This window comes from Anser brachyrhynchus, assembly GCF_964034855.1.
Source record: "Anser brachyrhynchus genome assembly, chromosome: Z".
Lineage (NCBI taxonomy): Eukaryota > Metazoa > Chordata > Aves > Anseriformes > Anatidae > Anser > Anser brachyrhynchus.
Window position 1 is genome coordinate 7,126,471 of NC_137697.1, and position 20,722 is coordinate 7,147,192.

Sequence of the window (20,722 nt, forward strand, 5' to 3'; positions counted from 1 at the left end):
AAAAGCTTTAAGCGTTCCACTGAAATACATCCAAAGTTTAGTTCTGTAGTTCTAATAATTCTTACTACAAACAATAGAAGAGGAGAATGTTCTTATAGGGTCTGTAGATAACGCTGAACAGAAATGAGTTGCAATGGTAGGACAGCTTCATAATGGCAAGGTGATCCTTAACTGGAGATGTGTCCAAGGACAATGAGATAAAATCAGAAAGAAATGCAGAGTATTACAGTCAGAGTGAAAAACAGGGAACAAATATGAAAGATACAATAAATGACTGCCTAATTTAGAATGGCAGAAAAAAACATCTAGTAATTCCAGCAGTAGACTAAAAAACAAATGAATCAACAAAAGCCAAGTCTTTTGGCAAAGGGAAAATTTCATTCTAAGCTGTATTAATGTGAAAGTTGTATGAACAATCTTAGTGAATACCCAGCAGGTCACAGCTAGAATATTATGTCTGTTTTAGACAGTGTATATAAAGCGCTAAAAATTAAAATTTTATTAAATCACCAAGAATGAAACAGTCAACAATGACAGGATAAAAAGAACTAGGTTTGTTCAGATATAAAAATAAAGCATGTAATATATTTTTACAAAGTGGGTAGCAATCAGGAGTTTAGGATTTTAGTCCAGACAATCCCTACTTGAAACTAAACACGCACAACAACACATTGCATTTCTGACTTACAAGCTTGTAGGGTAGCTTCACTCAAAAACTTAACCACGTCTAAGAATATATATCTTCCAGTTTTATACCGTGTTTTCTGAACTTTAAGTTTCTAGTCTTTAATTTCAAGTAAATATACTTTATTGATGTTATGAGTATATTGAGTGTATTATTTGAGTATATAATATTGAGTATATTTAAAGTTGGGTTTTTGGTTGCTAGATTCTGCTCTATTAATAGTCACTTTTCATGTATTCCTTAAAAAACTAGCCAAAAAACACCCAACATATATCCATCTTTACTTCTTTTAAAAACTGACATTCCGGCAAAGTTTTAGTTTCTTTGAAGTGTCCCAGATGATTAATTTCACTGTAACCTTAGTTATAGTGAATAGTTCCAGCCTCCAGCAGTTGGTAACCTACTACTATGCACCATCTCACTGAGATGCAAAGTCAAGTTATTGACATGTTTTGTGAAAAATAACCACCACCACATATACCCCTCAATAAAGAGACATATCCCAGACTTCAGAGCATTTTTTTAAAAAAAAGATTTCTTAAGAAGTTTAAAGAACAGCTTTCCTTGCTTATTTGCAGTTAAAATACTTTTCACTGCCACTGCAAGGAAGTTTAAGAAGTTAGTTTGAATATAATCCACGATGACAGTCTGAGACTAAACATACAGGCATTAGAGCAAAGACCTATAGGGAGCATAGACTCTTCCATTCAACTCAGACAGGACACCATAAGCTCTTGTGAAGCCACAAAACACGGCGATTTTGTCTCCAAGTTTACCATTCTCTGCAGCCAGGCAATAAAGCACTGTTGCTTCTCTTTCTCTGCTACAGTGAATATTTACTGTACAGATTCTTCCAATTACCCTTCCCCTGAAACAAAAGCATTTTGATTTATACCTCTCCAGTATTTCTTTTCCTCCTCCCTTTCTCAGCGCATGGAGACGGGCAATAATGGGAGCTCAGCCACCTCTCTCTCTGTGTTCACTGATCTGGTCTTTCTTGAATGAGCATTTATTGATCAATGTCTCTTGGTTAATTAGAGCATAGGAAAAGTGGGAAATTGAGTGCGTCGGGCATCTTGTGAATTGGATCATCACAGAAGACTAAGTATCGTCAAGGGGAATATTTTCCTTTTTTTAATAGATGAGCTAAAGTAGAGAAAGAAGCTAAGAGCCTGGTTCTTCAGAGATGATGATCCTTAGCCCTATTAAGGAAGTCTTTCTTTATTCCAATTTTTCAGCAATTTATCACATATTAGCTTTGCCTGGTATCTGACTGCTATGAACATTTCAATTATACAGAGTATTTAATTTGCATTTTCCACAATGAAGCTCTGCAATTAGGTAATGCTAAAGATGAAGCACCTCATGCATTGACTTTGAGTAAACTCTTCATTATTTAGTTTTAATAATAATTATGAGGAAAAAAGTCACTCATGCGTGAATCACTCAATTATCAGTTATAAAATACGAAGTTAATCTGCCAAGGATTTGTTGAGATTTCTTTTATTTCAAAAAAACGTAATTATTGGTTCTACTTTCTGACACAGAAAGGCAGCATAGAGTGCCATTTTCTGTCTTCAATAACCACTAGTCTTAGAAATCGCTTTATTTACATACAAACCTCAGCTTTCATTTATTTGTTTCCATCAGTGATGCCATCTATAGATACAACTCTAAAACAATGCAGTGATTATATACTCTCAAGCCAAACTTGCACGGATGTTGCAAGATAGAAACATGTCATATTGACTTTCAGAAGTTTTACTGATGTTCATCAAGTCTGCCTGCCAGCTTCTCAGTCTCATTTGGCTCCACCATTCAAGCATGTTTATGTATCTGTACTACTGCCCAAAGAAGTAGTTCTACCCTCCTCTTCTTCTTGGTTATTACTTGCACCACACCTCATGACAAGACCAAGAAAATGATCCAAGCAAAAATTCAGTGGATCAGAATTGTGAATGAGTTTTCAGACAGAGTGATGACCTGACAAGGCTGCATGAACACTAGTAAAAACCAAAGAGAGACTGCAAAAATACTAAGCTTCCTTGCAAAGACAGGACTACCCTTCACAGCTGCAGCACCAACTGAAGTAAACAAACGGAACTCCTGCCTTCAGACCATGGCTGGAAGATACAGGATTTCTGAGACACCTATCAGAGCTTTGAGTTTTGAGGAGCTTCTACCTTCCCACAAAGTTCCAGAAAGGTCTGGGGCAGGGCAGAAGAAGGGTTAGCTTGAGGTGCAGGTGCTATATAAAATGATATTGCTGCCTCACTGAATCACAACCTTGTATACAACTAGACAGCTCATATCCACTCACTAACCACGGTATTTAATTCACAGAAAAAAAAAAAAAAGGTCAAAGCAAGCAAAGCCTGCGAGCTTGTACCAAAGAGGGTGAAGGTAGACACTTGGTAGAGCTGAGGCACATAAATCTAGCAACTATGGGAACAAGACTGCAATTTCATATTAAACAACGCAAGAGTTTGCATAAAATGAGAAAAAAAACACGAGAATTTCTAAACTGAGAGATGGGGCAGGACAGAAGAAACATAGATATCAGAAGTTAGGGATTTTACTTGCATTAAATTCTATAAGCAGAAATCAATCTTCATTTGAATTTTATATTAGGTCTTTTTCATAGAATGCTCCTGCCTGCAAAAAAAAAAAACCTCTACATTTTCTTACAACAACAAAAAGAACAAAGAATACTATGAGAAAAAAAGAACATAGAATACTATGTAGCTTTTAGCTCTCCTTAAAAAAAAAAACACAGACCCACCCCCAAAAATCACGATAAAATTAGGAAAAAAAAAAAAAGGAGGGGAGGCAGACAAGAATTTGGTTTGTACGCTGTAGTAAAGATACGCACAGGTTATTTCTCCATTTTCCTAAAAAAAAAAAGCAGTTAAAACTTCAGTTAGACAGACCTGACAAGGTTTGCATAGAAAGAAAATAACTGCTAAAGAACATTCCTGAATGCCTAAGGAGCCAAAAGCTTTGTGGGGGGAAAAAAATGTACAAATTAATCAGTGCTGAATATGCTTAAATGAAGCTAAAAGAAGTAGGAGCTGTTTGCCTGAACAGAGGTTCAATTCTTTAGAGGAGAAGGAAGCTGGGAGAAGGTTAGGGAATTTGGAAGCTTTCCTTAAAAAAAAAAAAAAAATCAGCAAAGCGTAATATTAACAGGGAAACAGGCTATGAAAGAGAAATTATTTGTGGTGGATAGAAATATTTGACCATGTATTCAATAAACTTCTTTTACAAGAATCCACTAATGCTGATGAAGTAGAAACTCTTCTAGCAGTATGACTTTGCACATTTTGTACTAAGGAAAAAATCCAGCAGCAAAAGTAATAAATTAAAGCTTCAAATCTTCAGCCTAATTCAATACAGAACCTTAAAAATTTGCCCAACTTAAAGGTCAGTGAGTATAACCAATTTAACACACCAGTCACGTGCTTTAGCTAGGTAATTTTGAGCTCTCAGGGGCCCAAGGTTCAAGGATGTTTCCTTCCCAGGCAGTGCACAGCATACCATGCAGAGGATACTGTGTACACCGGCATTAACTGGTGGCTTGCAGGATACATCTGGCTCGCTGTCAGTTAGCTGTCCGTCTCAGCCCCAGCCCACATCTCACCGATATTGCAAAAGCCAGTTCCTTGGGCAGATTACAACTGGTGCTGCTGGCTCCCAGCAGTAACTGCTGTCACCGCACCCTGGCCACAGCCACTGCCAGCTGATTGTGTAAGGCTCCCAGCAGCAGGAACACATCAAGAGAACTAACAGGAGCTGAGAACAAGTACGGAAGATTTTACAAAGCCCTTCAGCTCACCATTTAAACAGTTCAGTTAATAACTCTGTGCCTGTAACCTAAGCCACTACTCAGAATGTCTAAACCCATAAAAAGAAAAAGAGTTTTTCCTTACAACTGATTGTAATTTGTAACTACTGCATTGCCTGGAACACGACACAAAAGCAAACGTGACTACTTTCCACCACTTACCTTTCTGGTCAATAGACTTTTGCGTCGCATTCCACAAGCCTCTAGCTGAAGACGCCCTCGCAATGCCAATTCGATTAACATGCAGCCACGCAATCCTGAGGAGATGCAATCATTCCAGAATGATGTGTAACCCTGAGAAAATCAAAAGACAGTAAGATACTTCTACCTCCACCTTAAAACAAATAGAAGAGGCTTGCTGTGTTCTGTAAGCAGTCCTCTTATCCTCGCACACTTTTAAAGTAGCGCTACTAGACAACCACCATTCCTGTACTGTAGATGTGAAAGAGAAACATACTCATCCTCTGTTAGTTTTTACTTAGTCTGTTCTTTGAAGAACAGCGAAACTTCAGGAAAATGACACCAAACAAAACAGTACATACCATTTAGTTTATACGTAGTCAAAATTAACTAACTACATTTTTAAGACATCAAGCATTTGGCATTACTAACATCACACAAGCTTATCTGTGTTTCCTGAGAAACATTAACATGCTTTTACTTCCATAAACAATATAGCACTGAAGTAATAATGTGAAAACTATTATGAAGATATATATATATATATATATAGATTTTACATGGATTGCAAAGCTGCAAACCATGTTTATTCTATGAACCACACAACACCTAACACACTTCATCTATATTTCCGCACTGATAGCTGTCTGCTTAAATAGCAGAACCAAATATTCAACACGATAAACTTACTCAATCCCTAGAAATACATTTATTGAATTTTGTACTTCACTGCTTGACAACTATGACAAAAAATATGAAAAGGATTCTATTTAAATGATACAGTAACAGACACTTAATATTACCAAACATGCAAGAACAGTATTTAAAACAAAACAAAATCATTCTGAGAAATAATTTGTCTTTTGGGAAATGGTTGTGGAAACACTTGGTACAACCCTGGAAAGACCTTCCAAAACTCCTCTAGCAATACATCCTCTTGATGAAAACATCCACTTTGGAATACAGGAAACAAAAACCAAACAAAATGAGCACTGTCTCATAAAATTTACCCTAGCCAGTGACAAAGACCAGCTTAAATCATGAACAATACAACTTTATCGTACTTGCAAATGACAGCTGCCAGTGTACAGGGACACCAGATGGAAACACCTAAGTCCACTAGACCTGCAACCCAGACACCAACAAAGGCATGCCACTAAATACAGATTTATAGGAACAAGAAAATATTTGTTTCCATTTAGCTCTTAGCTATTTTTCCTAGACATTAGGAGGAAATTCTTCACTGAGGGTGGTGAGGCACTGTCACAGGCTGCCCAGAGCAGCTGTGGCTGCCCCATCCCTGGCAGTGCTCAAGGCCAGGCTGGATGGGGCTGTGGGCAGCCTGGGCTGGTGTGAGGTGTCCCTGCCCATGGCAGGGGTCGAAGTTGTATGATCTTTAAGGTCCCTTCCAATCCGAGCCATTGTACGATTTTCAAGAGCTTTATTACACAAATGACCCATACTTCTAAAAATTCTACAAAAACACTTAATTAGTAGAAAGCCATTACTGAAATGTCACAGATATTTACTTAAAAGGCCATAAACATAAGGTTGGAGAGGCATTTGAGAAGTTATCTAATCAGCTACTCTCAGAAAACAGCCATTTGGTAATTCGTTTTGGTAAGCACCAGACACTTCTTTGCCAAAAAAAAAAGTGTGAGATATGGTACCGTATTTTCTTGATTAAAAAAAAAAGAACAAGGATTCCTACATTCTATTTCCAACCAAATAGTCTCTTTACATTAAAAAAAAAGTGAAATCAGACAACACATATGCAAATTAAATATCTACCAGACAAACAGCTGTGGCATAATACATACTTCCTTCTATTCACAAAAAGTGTTATATTATTATGCAAACAGTTTGTTCTAAAAACATTTCCCTTGTTTTGTAATGAAAACTGCATTTAAAGCATTTGCCAAGGAGGTGACATTAACTACACTACTCCCAGCAGCAATTACCAGGTATAAAATCCTTAGCTCCAGCACTTATTCCACATACGTGGCCACAAACAGGATGCAGAGAAATAAATTATCCTAGGGTAATTCAGGTTGGAAGAGACCTCAGTAGATCTCTAGTCCTACCTGCAGCTCAAAGCATGTTCAGCTATGAAAGTCAGACCAAGTTACTCAGGGCTTTATCCAGGCAGGTCTTTAAAATCTGCAAGGAAGGAGACTGCACAACCATCTGCTAGTTTTTAATCAAGTGATCCAGAAAGGCAGTTCAAAAAGATTATGACCTTCATAAACGGAACTGCTTGCTCTAGTGGGTTTGATGACATTAAAGTCATGAGAATGTATACTGCCTCACTTATTTTTTTTTTCAGTCTCAGAGTTTGCAGGGGATCCAAGAGAAGGAACATCTTATTTCAATATACAGAAATTATACCGCTATTAATGAAGTGAGGAAGGAGGTATTATGTAACAGCCAGTGTCATCCTGAACATTTTTCAATCCATTAAACTGTTCTTTCCAGGTACTTCAAGCAGATGGATGGATAATGTTTGGCACTTACTGTAAAGACCTCAGACAATTGAAGGAACCTTCAGAGAAGGTCAGGTTAGCACACAACAGTCTAACTAAATCATCCTTTAAATTAACTCAAACTTCCTGGTGTAGCTGAAACAGAATAGAAGCGGACATTTATCTTCAACACTGCAAACAGCTCGACACCTACCTCAAGTGGCATATAGCACAACTAGAAAAAAGTACAGAAAACAGAAACAATAATGCTCAGCATTACAGTACTGCCTATTAAAGAGGCAACATGGACAGTGAAGAAAAGCGGAATGAAAAGGGCAGAGAGAATAACAATATACAGAGTGGAAGAACAGTAGTATAAAGTACTGTTGTACTATTTACACAGGAAGCAAGTATTTTTTCTTTTTCCAGGCAAGACCTAGAAGGTGGCTATTGAAACTGACAGGTTAGTAAAGTCACAGGTCAACTCCTTCTCTACGTAACGCATTCAATTGTCCTTACAGGAAGGCAAAATCAAAAACAAAATTGAAAAAAGGATTTGTTAAGCCACACACAATCTGGGAAACCCCCACACAACTGAAGGTCAGAGTGTACAGGGGAAGAGGGGTCTGTCTGAGCCTATCAGCCCCTGAACACTGCTGGTTACAGGTTACTGAAGACAGTAGGGATTTGGTTTTACCTTTTAACACCGTTCTCCTACTATGTTCCAAATACCTAGCAGTCTCAAAACACTTATGTGATAGACCAAAGATCACTACATTTACAGATGCAAGTCATTCCACTATTTAATACCCTTAAATAGCACTAATATTGCCACCCATAAAACACCAAATATTTTTGCTGTATCTGTCTTCTTACAAGTCTTTTCTACTTTTGTAAACATCCTAACTCAATGAAATACTTACTTCTTTAAAGGTGCTAAGCAAGGGGCACATGTGTGTCTTAAAAAGTACTGAATTATTTTTATCTGACAGCGTTCACATTAGAATAGCGCTTTAAGCTATGAATAGCTCATGAGCCAATTTTAAAATCTACGCTGATTCAATGATCAGAAGAACATTTACAACTGTCATGTTTATTTACAGAAACAGTATGAAAGTGGTTTTCTTCTGAGCTGACCTAGAAACTCTAAGATTAAAAAATACTTCTGCTAGGCAAGCATAAAGGGGAATGAAAATGAATTTTATAATGGAAACTTGCTACTCTATTAACTCTGAAAGCTCAGACTTTCCACTCAAGTATGGCAAAGCACGTAACTAAGACTAACATCCTCTTTCTACTTAAAGAACAGGTTATCTAAAATCCACATTCATTACACCATGTCCCTCCCATCACTTCTTGCAGCATTTATTCACTTTCTCCTCTTCACATGCACCTTCCCCAATTCCCTGCTGATACGAGCCTTCCTGCTCAGTTAGCCTTTAGTCACCTGGAATCTAAATACCACCCATCTCCTGACCATGGCCCTGTGCCTGGCTGGGTGTTACCAACCTACCACCTAACCTTCACTTCCCACTTTTACTTTGCCTCTTCAGCTGCACGTCCACACCACCTGCCTGTGACACCCTATCCTACAGCTGCCTGCTTCGCCACCACATGCTCCTATAACATAAAATACGTTAAATTTTCACTTCTGCATTTATAAAGGACTGAGTTTCTGCAACCCTCGTGGATTTCCTCAGATGTGTTCAGGCAGATGGGGCAGACAAGGCAAAGTATTTACGCTATATATGGTGAGCAGCCACCAAGAGGGATGGAAAAGCCACACAATTATATTAAAACATATTCAAGCAAGCAAGCCTTACTGATACACCAGGTCTTGCTTTGCTGAGCAAGGCACAAACTCTTGCAGCTCCTTCCTGTGTGCTAGGGGAATCCACAAGCTCACATCTGTATACAGCACAGTGTAACCATGTGCTAGGACTCTAACCCCTACAGATGCTGGCACACAGAGCATGATGAGGCAGGGCTCACGCACATACCCCACAGGGAAGAGGCCACGACTTGAAAGGTCCTACCCATGTCCCTCAAACCCTTCACCTGTGTTATTCCCTAAGGATGTCCTTACCCAGATTGCCTCCAACATCCCTGAAACTCAATCTTCTCAAAACTATACTTAAAATAGGATAGGGTCCTAGAACTTGCTAAAAGTGTTTGTAAGGATTGCTAGAAATTGCGAGAAATCCCGCATAGACAAAAAAAATGATGTCTTAAAGCAGCTAAAACATTATCACTGTGATTACAAAAAAATCTGGTGCCATCATCTGGTTATGCTATAACAAAGCCACTGCAAAAACACATACACAACACTGACAACACCAGGATTCTGCACACGGAGTCTATTCATATATTTTGTTGAATCACTCAGTCCTATTACAGCATAAAAGCTGTTGCAAAAGTATCAGAGTACACTCCCACAGGACACATTTATTTTCTATTTTCCACAACACGCAAAATTTAAATTTCCAGATATTTAAAATCTGGAAGTTACATAAATGTCATGATTTGAAGACATTAAAAAAAATCAAAGAAGATAACACTTTCTTCATCTCAGATGATCCCAAAAGCTGCTGCACTAATGACCATTATAATTGACCAAGTATGTAAACAATCAGAAGGAGAAGACCCTAACTTGACCAGAACAACTGCAAATATTTGGTAAATATCAATGCCAAGTGTATCAGTGATTTCAGCAAAATCAATGCCTCTAAAAAAAAACTTGCAGGGAAACTACAAAAATGTCTCACTTAAGTATTAAAACAGCCAGCCTTCACACAGCAGTCATTCAGTTGCCTCCTTCACTACTCTATGCAGCTTCCAGGCAATTGTCAATCTTGTTCTATTAAGAAAAAGTTCAATAGTTTCTCTATCTGAAGTGCAAATTAAAGCCACCTAGCAGTAGCGATGCAAAAAAAAAAAAATTGCAGATGCCATTTCACATTTATACCTGTTATCTTAAAAGTACTGTCTGAGAAAGTCTAACAGACTACAGAGTGAAGGTTAAAAAAAAACTTCCTTTTGAAATTGAGGACAAAAGACTTGTATGGGACCATATAATGTCTTACGTCCTAATACTTTGTTTCATCCATAGGAGTTACTAAGAATCTCTTCCCACTACAGAAAATTACATTATCTCTGGAATTCTTCAACTAACTCACAAGGGGAGACCAGCAGTTCTAGTCTACCTGGCTGAGATCAGAGCAGGGCAAGGAAATCTGAAAATTCTGTGAAAATATCTCAGGTTCAGAAGAAAGGAAGAGAAGAAAAGTACTTGCAGAGTTCCAACCCTGAGGCTTCAAGATACACATACGGTAATAAAAATCACATTTAACTTGCTTGGTTAAGACTACCTGTTTACAAATCCTTCCAAAGCACACTGCAGACTACAGCTGCCAATGCATTCCCTGATCTAACCCAACAAGCCTCACGCTATTACAGATTACTTTACAGACCACAGAGCCAGAGCAAATGAATATCAGCTTTATAAGTCTTTTAATTAAAAACATAAAACTATGTAATAGTCCGTGAAGATTACTGAGGGATACAATGGCCTGCTCACCAAAAAATACAAAATATTTGTTTTATGACCAACAGGCCCCCTCAGGCCCACCCTCAGATCCAGACTCACATTCAGTGTTTGACTCAGAGCGGAGACTTCAACCTAACACTAACCTCTATTCACATTTATGAAGAACCACAACAGCAGAGCTTCTCTGGGACAGCACACAATACTTACCCAGTCTAAACTACTCTAAAAGACTTTTCATTTAATATTTGGACTTCAGAGCACTCCCTAAACCCTCACCTAGCATCCTCTACTTAAAAGCAAGACAAGAGATCTACTGTAATCAAACTGAAATAAACCAAGCAATTAAAATGGAACGTTCTGAATCAGGACCATCACTGAAGCTACCCAAAATCCTAAATTCCTGGTCTCAGGAAATTCCAAATTCTTTGTTTATGAAAGACACAAACAAAAAGACTTCAAAAGTTTAGTAAAGAATGCAATTTCTGAAACTTCATGTAGAGACACCAGGAAAAAAAATGTTGTAACCCTTTTGAACCCTTATAGCCTCATCAGAATAGGAGCTGACCAGCTTGGGAAGTAACAGAAAGCCATGATAAACAGCAACTGCAGTTCCCAAGAGGCTTGAAAGTCCTAGGTCCAAGGCAATACATCTGATAGTTTACCATGAAGACATGAGACCCCTAACTTCAGGGTTTCACTGCCAGGAGGCACAATCTAGGTCAAAGAAAGGTTTTGCTTTAACTAGCAGTAAATCCTGAATTTACAGGTAGCCTGTTTCCCATTAGAAGAATACTTCAGAGGAAGATTTTCAACCAGCTCTGCTTGGATGCTGAGACAAAAATACCGGACTTCTCGAACTCTGCTGGAGTTTGCTATTATATTACTTCTGCATGGATGGCGTTCAAATACTGTGTCAGTGGCAGCAGTATAAAAGCTCCGCGACAAAACTATCATTATGTTTATACATAAACAAGTATCTAGACTTCCCAAACAGTGGTTTTCTTCATTGCCTTCTATTCTTTCTGATATGTGGCAGACTATTTATGGTATGTTCTCAGACATCACAGATGACAAACATACTGGAAAACATTCCGTGCCTGGTGTCATCAGGGAATGTTATTGAGATTAATTATCTCCAGGTCTCATGGATCAACATCACCAAATTTGCATGCCACCATAATAAAAATACAACGTTGGAGACCTCATGGCCTGCTCATGAGTCATGGTTCAGGAGGAGTAAAAAGTATGAGGTGGTTCAGTTCTCCTTTGAAGATGTGGGCAAGGAAAAATTGTTGTCAGACATAATAGCCTGAGATAGACCAGGTAAAGCAAACATGGAACTTGGAAGAATTCTGCAAGCCAGTTTGGGTCATTTGTAGGATTGTGCAAAGCAGTCCTGAGTAGGCTGCTGGTAGACATTATATGTTGCACTGCACAGTTATCAGAGAAGTCTTCTAGCATTTACACAGCATGGCGCATCATGAAGCAAGAATACCTGAATGCTCGTTTTCAATGCTGAGATAAAGACTCACATTTTGTATGTACATAAATTCGAGTCTCTTTTCTTAGAGGTACTTAACATGGCAGTGAGAAATACCAGGGAGGAAAAGAAAAAATAGGAATAGAAATCGAGAACAAAATGATATCCCAGCATTTAACTCCTCTGCCAGTGTAAGCATCTCTTAAACTGTAAAACTTTTCAACTAACCTTCATTCAAGTGACTCACATCAGTTTTACTGACACTTAAAATCAATGTCAGAGCATTTCATTTTAACCTTCAACAAAATCATTTAACTTGAGAAGGTTAAGTCCTCCCCCACGCCTTCACTGTTAGCATTTGAGGGCCAAACCTGAGAACACAGTCCAACAAATCCTGAACTGCTGCTTAAGAAACAGTATTTACTCTGTCACCCCATATCAGCTCAGTGGGACCACAGCAGCATTTATGTAGCACACTAGATGAGGGAAGCAGTCTCTGTGAAAGCTAATGGACAGTTCCATTACCTGATCTACTGAGCAGGTGAATGAATTTCAGTGGCAGCACAAGAAAGGAAATGAACGTGGTTGGGACAGTTGGCAAAAGGCAAAGATATCCCCCCTTCAGTGACAACCCCTCTTTACTCTGACTTCAAAACCACAACCTGAACAGTTAAGGCTAGAACTATTCAGTTAGTCTTTGGGATAAAAAGCTCAAAAAAAAAAAAATCACACATTATTGGGTGACCTATAGTGAAGCCATTAATGAGCACCATCTACTCAGAAGACACAAAGGACATAATGCTTGAGGTATCACACACTATATTCATCACTACCTTTAGCTCCCTGTTTTTGGATCTCAGCAATGATTACCCTGATCATCATAAACTTGAAGTTATATTATTTAAATCTGACAGGACGGCAATAGCATCCCTTTCTGATTCTCTGAAGCAACAGTAAGTACTTTCAGAGGTGTCTGCTAGCCTATTATTAGCCGGCACAAAGCACAGACAGAACATAATAATCCCAAATCATCATCTGTCACCCATATGAAACCTACTGCAAAAGGCAGGGAGAGACAATTCCTCTTGAAACATGGGCTGTTTCAAGTCGTATTTCATAATGGACTTGATCACAATTGCGACGCAACTCTTGCTTTTTTCAGTCAAGGAGTCCCTGTCTGAAGTAATAATTTTGGGACCTACAGGAAGAGAGCTGGGGAGGACAGAGGATAAAGGAGTAACAGCAGATGCTGTCCAGGTGCACCGCAACAGGTTAAAAGGAATTTTTTCTGCCACAGTTTTCATGTCAGGGATGGCTGTTTCCCTCCCCTTGCATCCTCTTGCTGATATATAAATTGTAAAGTGGCTTGCAACAGATTATCTGCTGCACAGCTATGATTGCTGATGCCAAACACTGTTTTTAAGTATTCTGATTTTAACAAAGAGTACTAGCAAACTGGGGAGCATGGGGCTATCATAACCCCCATGAAGAGGGGAACCATCTTAATGTACTGCTCCCTTTATGTAGCCTCTGAGATTATTAATATTTTGAATTTTTGAAAGCAGCTGCAATCACCTCAAGAGCGTCAACATCTCCTTAAAGCTGTTCTCAAATCCAAAGAGGTAAAATACACAACACAAGCAGTATGTATACATAAACCAGATGCTTACATTATCCTTTATTACAAATTATGCTTTAACATAAAATTTCACTCCTTCACACTGACCCAAAAGGTTCATTTTATGAATTCCAAGTGTACCTGTTATCAACATTCTTCTTCAAGAAATAGGCTACATCTTCTTGGATATTAAGGTCAAGTCATACAACTAAACAGAGATCCCAAGAGACCAGGGCAGGAGAGGACAAAGAACAGTAAGTGAACCTCAAATCCAGAGAATTCTTTACAATTCTGTTGTTCCTACCCTTTTAGCTGAAAGTAAAATCACTGATTAAAAAGAAAAAAATATTGCCTGGTATTGTTGCAGGTAAGTAAATCTATTCTTTGAGATAATGCAACTTTAAGCAAAAATCTCATGCAGATCAAAGCCAATAAGTGAGTTACTGTAGAACGCTTACTGCGTCTTTAGATAAGAAATCCCCTTGGAAGCTGGTGTTTTATTTAGAAACACCATCGTTCTACAAAGAAGAACAAATACAGCTTCTGAATCTCAGGTGGAAATCAGCAAGATTGATGCAGTGTATGCTTAATTTAACACTGAGCATATTTATAAAGTATTTGTCCAACAAATCTGAGCTTTCCAGTTAATCCTAAAAAGTTCAACCATATGCTTTTTCAGAGCAGGAAATTCTCATATTAGAATAACAAACACTTAAAAAAAAAAAAAGATGATTTAAGTTTATTCTTCCAGAATATCATTGCAAGAAGCTTCTCGACATAAAAATAAGTAAAGAAGTTTTGTAAAAATGAACACAAAACACAAAAGCCACAAATTTTTCCAAGTTCTCAGTTACATGTAGGAAAAGCTTGTCACTACTTGGACAAATAACTGCGTATTCATTCTTATCATTTGAATCCCTCAGATCAACATTTCTCAAACTGTGGTCTATGTAACATGGCTTGGTGGCACAACTTCAGGTAACACCCACTGCCACGTCAGTAGGAATAGCTGGCAATCACACATCTCAATACAGAAATACCAGAAAAGCATGTACAGAAGTTACTAAAGTTGTTAGACTTTCAAAGCACTGCAAAAAAAATGCTGCTTATTTCTCCAATCTGCACAAATACTTAATTTGATGTAATACTGGTTGACATATTGGATAATACATGGTGCCTTTCAAATTTAATTACTGTGTTAAACTATAAATTTATCTTATCTGCTAATTACATTTAAATATTTTAACAAGTATGTCAAATACCTCTTCTGTATGTCTCCTATAGGCCACTAAAATAATTTAATTCTTGGCAACCTGGAAAACTGGAAATTTAGTTTTATCAGACAGGAAACAGATGATGCACACAGAATTTTGCTCTGCAAAAATCTAATAAGCTTCAAACTGCTGATAGCTCACTGTGGGCACAGAAGACATAACAGGAATATAATGGGCAATTCTGCACTGGTTCTGCTCAACTCCTCTTGTGCAGCCAGTCAGCATCTGTTTCTCCTCAGCTAAGTCTTTACGTGGACTTCTACGTGCTCTTAAGGCAGCTATTCAAGTAACCTGTGAACATACAGAGGACCTTGAGCTCCAGAGAGAACCAGTCAGAACTTCTTTCATCAGCATAAACATATTCATAATGAGCTGGGAGGAGACACAAACAACAGAAAACAATGATGGAAGAAGACAAAAGGAAAAGCTTCACTGCAACATTAGTTGAACACAGGCTGGCATGTCTAAAATTGTTTGAACCATCAAGGTAACATTAGGCTGATCTCACCACAGGTATTTTTTTTATTATACACATTAATCCAGTTTCACCCTCAGAGGATAAAAAGATATGTTCTCTTCTTTCCACTGCAGGTTATTGTAATTTAATCTACCTGAAGATGAGCTTAACCACAGCACAGAAGCTGCAGGTAACAGCGAACAGAAAAGCAGATGTTTATTTTACTTTTATTAATTTATTATTATCTGCATGTTGTTTAATGACCTAGAGATTCTGTTACTTTCTAATACATGTTCAAAGCTCCTCTATTAATCTTTAAGTCTAACAGCTATAGATTTTTTTACCTCTAAGAAAATCTGATACTCCATGACACTACAGTAGCACACAATGCCAGATGCATTAAAACACAAAAACAAACTGAGCTCCTGTGGCAGAATTCTCTAACAAGTCCTAAATCGATTTCCTTTGGCAAGGAACTGTGTGGTCTTACCCCAACCTATTCATGCTTGTCTAAAAAGATAACGTTCAGGGTTAGGGTCTTGCTTAAAGACCTCTTCAGTAATAGCTTGCCATGTCTCTTTTCATTGTTTATCAATCCCTTCCCTCCTAAAAGACAAGAGGATTAACAGAAGGCTGCTCAGGAATACAAGAATACAGTTAGCTGAGAACATGCTCAAAGTTTGTGTTAGAATCTAAACATGAGAAAAAGCTTCCCTGAAATGCAAGATTATTTTTTTTTTGTTTTGACAGCAATAAGCTTCAATAAAGTTTATTATTATCATCTAGAAAATTATAAAAAGACCAAACTTCCTTTTTTTTTTTTTCTTTAAACAGAATTGTTCTCACACCTACTGTCGGCCAGACTGCAGTTTTAACTGTTTCTCTGGAGCAACTTCTTTGGTGAAAGATACAAGATACAGCTTCACCCGACAGAACTGTATTCAGAGAGGGCTGCTCTGTATATATTATTTGGCTTGTAACCAAAACTAGAATTTCTCAGGTAGCCCTTAAATGGGTACATACAGATTTCAGTCTCAGCAAAAGTAACAGTTCTGTCTATCTACATAATTGGAAAAAATTATATAGATGTTCTTCTGAAAACAAAACAACGTAAAAGAGACATTCATCACTCTTACCAGTCATCCCTCAAATATGGTAATAAACAGTAAATAGTAGTAATAGATAAAAACATGTCCAGAATTTGTGAGTATTCAAAATATTCAAGAAATACACATCTCTAAAGTAACATCGTAGATTTTCTCACGTGTCAAAGGAAAAATATTCTAACTTCAAGTCTGCACTTTTGCAATTAAAATAAACCAGATTCCTCCTCGTTCTCTGCAAACCCGACTGAGATTCTGTGCCAATCTATACCTAGCTAGTTTGTCACTGCATATCTTATCTTTCAAGCAAGTCAACACCTCAGCCAAGGTGGTTGCAGGAACATCTAATGATGCACTTTGACCTACAGAACCTTTAAAAATTAATCTCTGGTTTAAGAAAGAAAAGCAAGCCTGAGTGCAGAAGCATTTTTTATTGAAATACCTCAACCTGAAGATTTGATGTCAGACTGCAGTCCCTGTTTTTCAACTTCTGATGCAATTTAAATCATTAGCCATTTTACTGGAACATAAATTGCAGTCTAGTTATAAACAGAAGGTAAGCTAGTGAGGAAAGTCTCTGAAGTGTTCTGACAGCCAAACACTAGAAATACTTTTGGAAAGCAAGCATGCATATTCAAGAATCCAATATTGTTGACAAGAAACTTGTCAGGTATTTGATCAGCCTGACACTGTGTTTAAGAATAAATAACAAACAGCAACTGCTGTCGACTACTGAAAACACTCAAGCCAAATGCTACCACACAGCTTTTTAAGCATGTACACAGACATCTCTTCACTAAAAGGAAGACAAAAACATGCAACTTTGCTGAAGAGGAGGCAATTCACCCACGCACAACTTGGAAGTCTGATTGTTCCTTTAGGAATTAAAAGAAACTTACAATCCTAACTTTCAGCACGATTAGGTGTATGCACATGGAGAGAATTACTTCAAAGCCACAACCTTCCATCAGGGTCCAACTGATTCTCCATACTTTGTGTAAAATAAAGTTGCAGTTTATTTGTTCCATAGCCTGCAAATTATTTCCTACAATACCAGCTATTGTCACTGAGCATAAAATCTGGCATGCATTTGAAAGAAGTGTTTATTTAGAACTGGCGCTCAGATCCTCCACATCAGATACTTCACTCAAAAGAAGTCTTCAAACAGCAGTAAGCAAACATGGCAGGAAAAGAAAAAGAGCTCACGTCCTGCCCAGATAAAAGTACAACAAGCAGGAGCTTACAACAAACAACTTGCACACGTTTAGTGCCTCCCTGCGGCTGGCTCTGGCTGGCAGCTAAGCCCCACGCAATTGCTCCCTCTCTCTCTCCCCTATCAGCTGGATTAGGAAGGGCAAAAGTAAAAGCAAACAAAACACTTGTGTGTGAGATAAAAGCCGTTTAATAAACAAAGGAAAAGAAGAACAAAGGAAGAAGACAAAAAAAGATGCAAAAGCAGTGGCTCACCACCTCCCATAGGTAAGACTGATGCCCACCCAACCCCCAAGCAATGACTACGTAACAAAAAAAAACTGCTGCTGATCACAATGCCATATGGTATGGAATATCCCTGTGTTCAGCTGGGGTCAGCTGTCCCTGCTGTGTCCCCTCCAAGCTTCTGGCACAGGCCCGGCCTCATCGCTGGGGGGAGCGGAGGGGCAAACAGGGAAAGACTTGATGCTGAGCCCGAACTGTTCAGCAACAGCTCAAACACAGGTGTGTTAACAGCACTGTTTTGGTCACAAATCAAAAACAGAGTACTGAACTGGCTGCTACAAAGAAAATTAACTCCAACCCAGCCAGACTCAGAACTATTCTCTTAAATAGAGTAAGAAAAGAGCAAATCTGATAACTCCTTCTAAGGCAGAGAAAGCAGGCCTAATACTGGCAAAGTAAAAGGAGAAGGTTTAACTGACTTTGACTGACTATCACAGGATGGTTTAGGTTGGAAGCGACCTTAATGACCACCTAATTTCCCAACCCCCCTGCCATGGGCAGGGACACCTCCCACCAGCCCAGGCTGCCCACAGCCCCATCCAGCCTGGCCTTGAGCACTGCCAGGGATGGGGCAGCCACAGCTTCTCTGGGCAGCCTGTGCCAGGGCCTCACCATCCTCAGTGAAGAATTTCCTCCTAACATCTAATCTAGACCCACCGTCTTTTAGTTTAAAGCCATTCCCCCTTGTCCTATCACCCCACCCCCTGACACAGAGTCCCCCCCAAGCTGTCCTGCACCCCCCTTTAGGCACTGGCAGGCGGCTGTAAGGTTTCCCCGGAGCCTTCTCTCCTCCAGGCTGAACACCCCCAGCCCCCTCAGCCCATCCCCACAGCAGAGGTGCTCCAGCCCTCTGAGCATCCTCGTGGCCTCTGGATCTGCTCCAGCAGCTCCGTGTCCTTCTTGTGCTGGGGCCCCAGAGCTGGGTGCAGGGCTCCAGGTGCAGCCTCACCAGAGCTGAGCACAGGGGGACGATCACCTCCCTGGTCCAGCTGGCAACACTATTCCTGATACTAGCCAGGATGCTGTTGGCCTTCTTGGCCAGCTGAGCACACTGAATGCTCGTATTCAGCTGGCAACTGACCAACACAACCAGGTCCCTTTCACCAGGCAGCTTTCCAGCCATTCTTACCCCAGCCTGTAGCACTGCATGGGGTTGTTTTCCCCCAAGTGCAGGACCAGGCACTGAGCTTTGTTGAACCTCATACAGTTGGCCTCAGCCCATGGGTCCAGCCCACCCAGATCCCTCTGCAGAGCCCTCCTGCCCTCCAGCAGATCAACACTCGCGCCCAACTTGGTGTCATCTGCAAACTTACTGAGGGTGTACTTGATCTCCTTCTCCAGGTTGTCGATGAAGATACTGAAGAGAACTGGCCCAACTGTCTATTGACTAGGCAATATTACAACTAAAATGTCCTCCTCTGGAGGGCATATTGCAAATATACTGTATCTGTCCCCAAATACAACAGCTATCCCTTTTTTTTATTAAAAAAATAAAATAAACTTTTTTCTCCCACATCTAACACAACTTGAAGTCTAAGTAAAGCAGGGGGTTATTTCAAACTGGGGAGCCGTGCAGTATTTCATTTTGAGGAATTCGTAGTGCTCTTTAATTAAGTCATCAATGAGTATGTACATCCAGAGTAATGTTTTGGGTGTCCAAAAAAAAGTGTACATAACTGATAGGGGTTCCTCTCTCCTGTCTGAACTCCCCCCAGTTTCCTTTCAGCTTGTCCTTTCTTTTCAGAACTACTCTTTGTTTCACTTGCCCAGGTGCAAAAAATTCACAAGAAACAGACCATCTCATAACAGTGCCACATCACAAATTTTCACTGTGAGATTAGAAATTCCACTCACTGCACTGTTCTTGCATCAAAAGGAACACGTTATTCCATTTAGCGCTTAAGATGTACCACCGGCAAATTGAAAGCCACACACACAGTCTGCAGATGCTGCTAAAGCAGAAGGCACATTTCAATATCCTACATGGGCAAAGCAGTTGTACTTAGCATTTAAGAGACTACCATAGATGAAACATCTACCTGGCATTTACCTCAGCCTAACCAATGAATGTAATACGTGCCTTCTCCACTATGCAGAACGTGTGCTGAAACTTAATAAAAAAGGCATGCTCCACTCGTGGAACAGACTGACAGACATGGAAGTGCCAGCGTAAAGTCAGGCATCTACAAAAGCGAAAACTGTTAGTGTGATGTCCTGTGAAACAATCATTTGCTGGACAGAAAACCCAGTGTACAACAGTAGCCTGCGCACCCAAGACAGCTAGCCTGTCAGTTAAGGACTATATTGAACCAAATGGTGCTACCCAGTAAGACTATAAAGAAAGATTATTAGAAAGTATATAGCAACAAGCAGCTTACACGTGCTTAAAAGAAAATTAGCAAGAGAAAGATACGCAAAGAAGCCCACTAGCCTGATTTCCTATTGCGAGAAATAAATCATACAACATCCACAAACAGCAGAGGACCTGCAAGTGTTCATTGCATTTGTAATTACAAAGGCCTAGCTCACAAGGCATACCATTCATCCTTTTAAAGGTCCACCACAAACAAACAAA

At 39.2% G+C, this 20,722-nt stretch overlaps 1 protein-coding gene across 1 annotated transcript in view; it reads right to left on the reverse strand.

The window, feature by feature from the left end:
- GOLPH3 (golgi phosphoprotein 3) overlaps positions 1 to 20,722 on the reverse strand; it is a 35,907-nt gene that overhangs the window by 8,309 nt on the left and 6,876 nt on the right. The window contains exon 2 of the mRNA XM_080575163.1: positions 4,692 to 4,823. Within this exon, the coding sequence (XP_080431289.1) occupies positions 4,692 to 4,823 (132 nt within the window). The remainder of the gene's footprint in view (positions 1 to 4,691; positions 4,824 to 20,722) is intronic.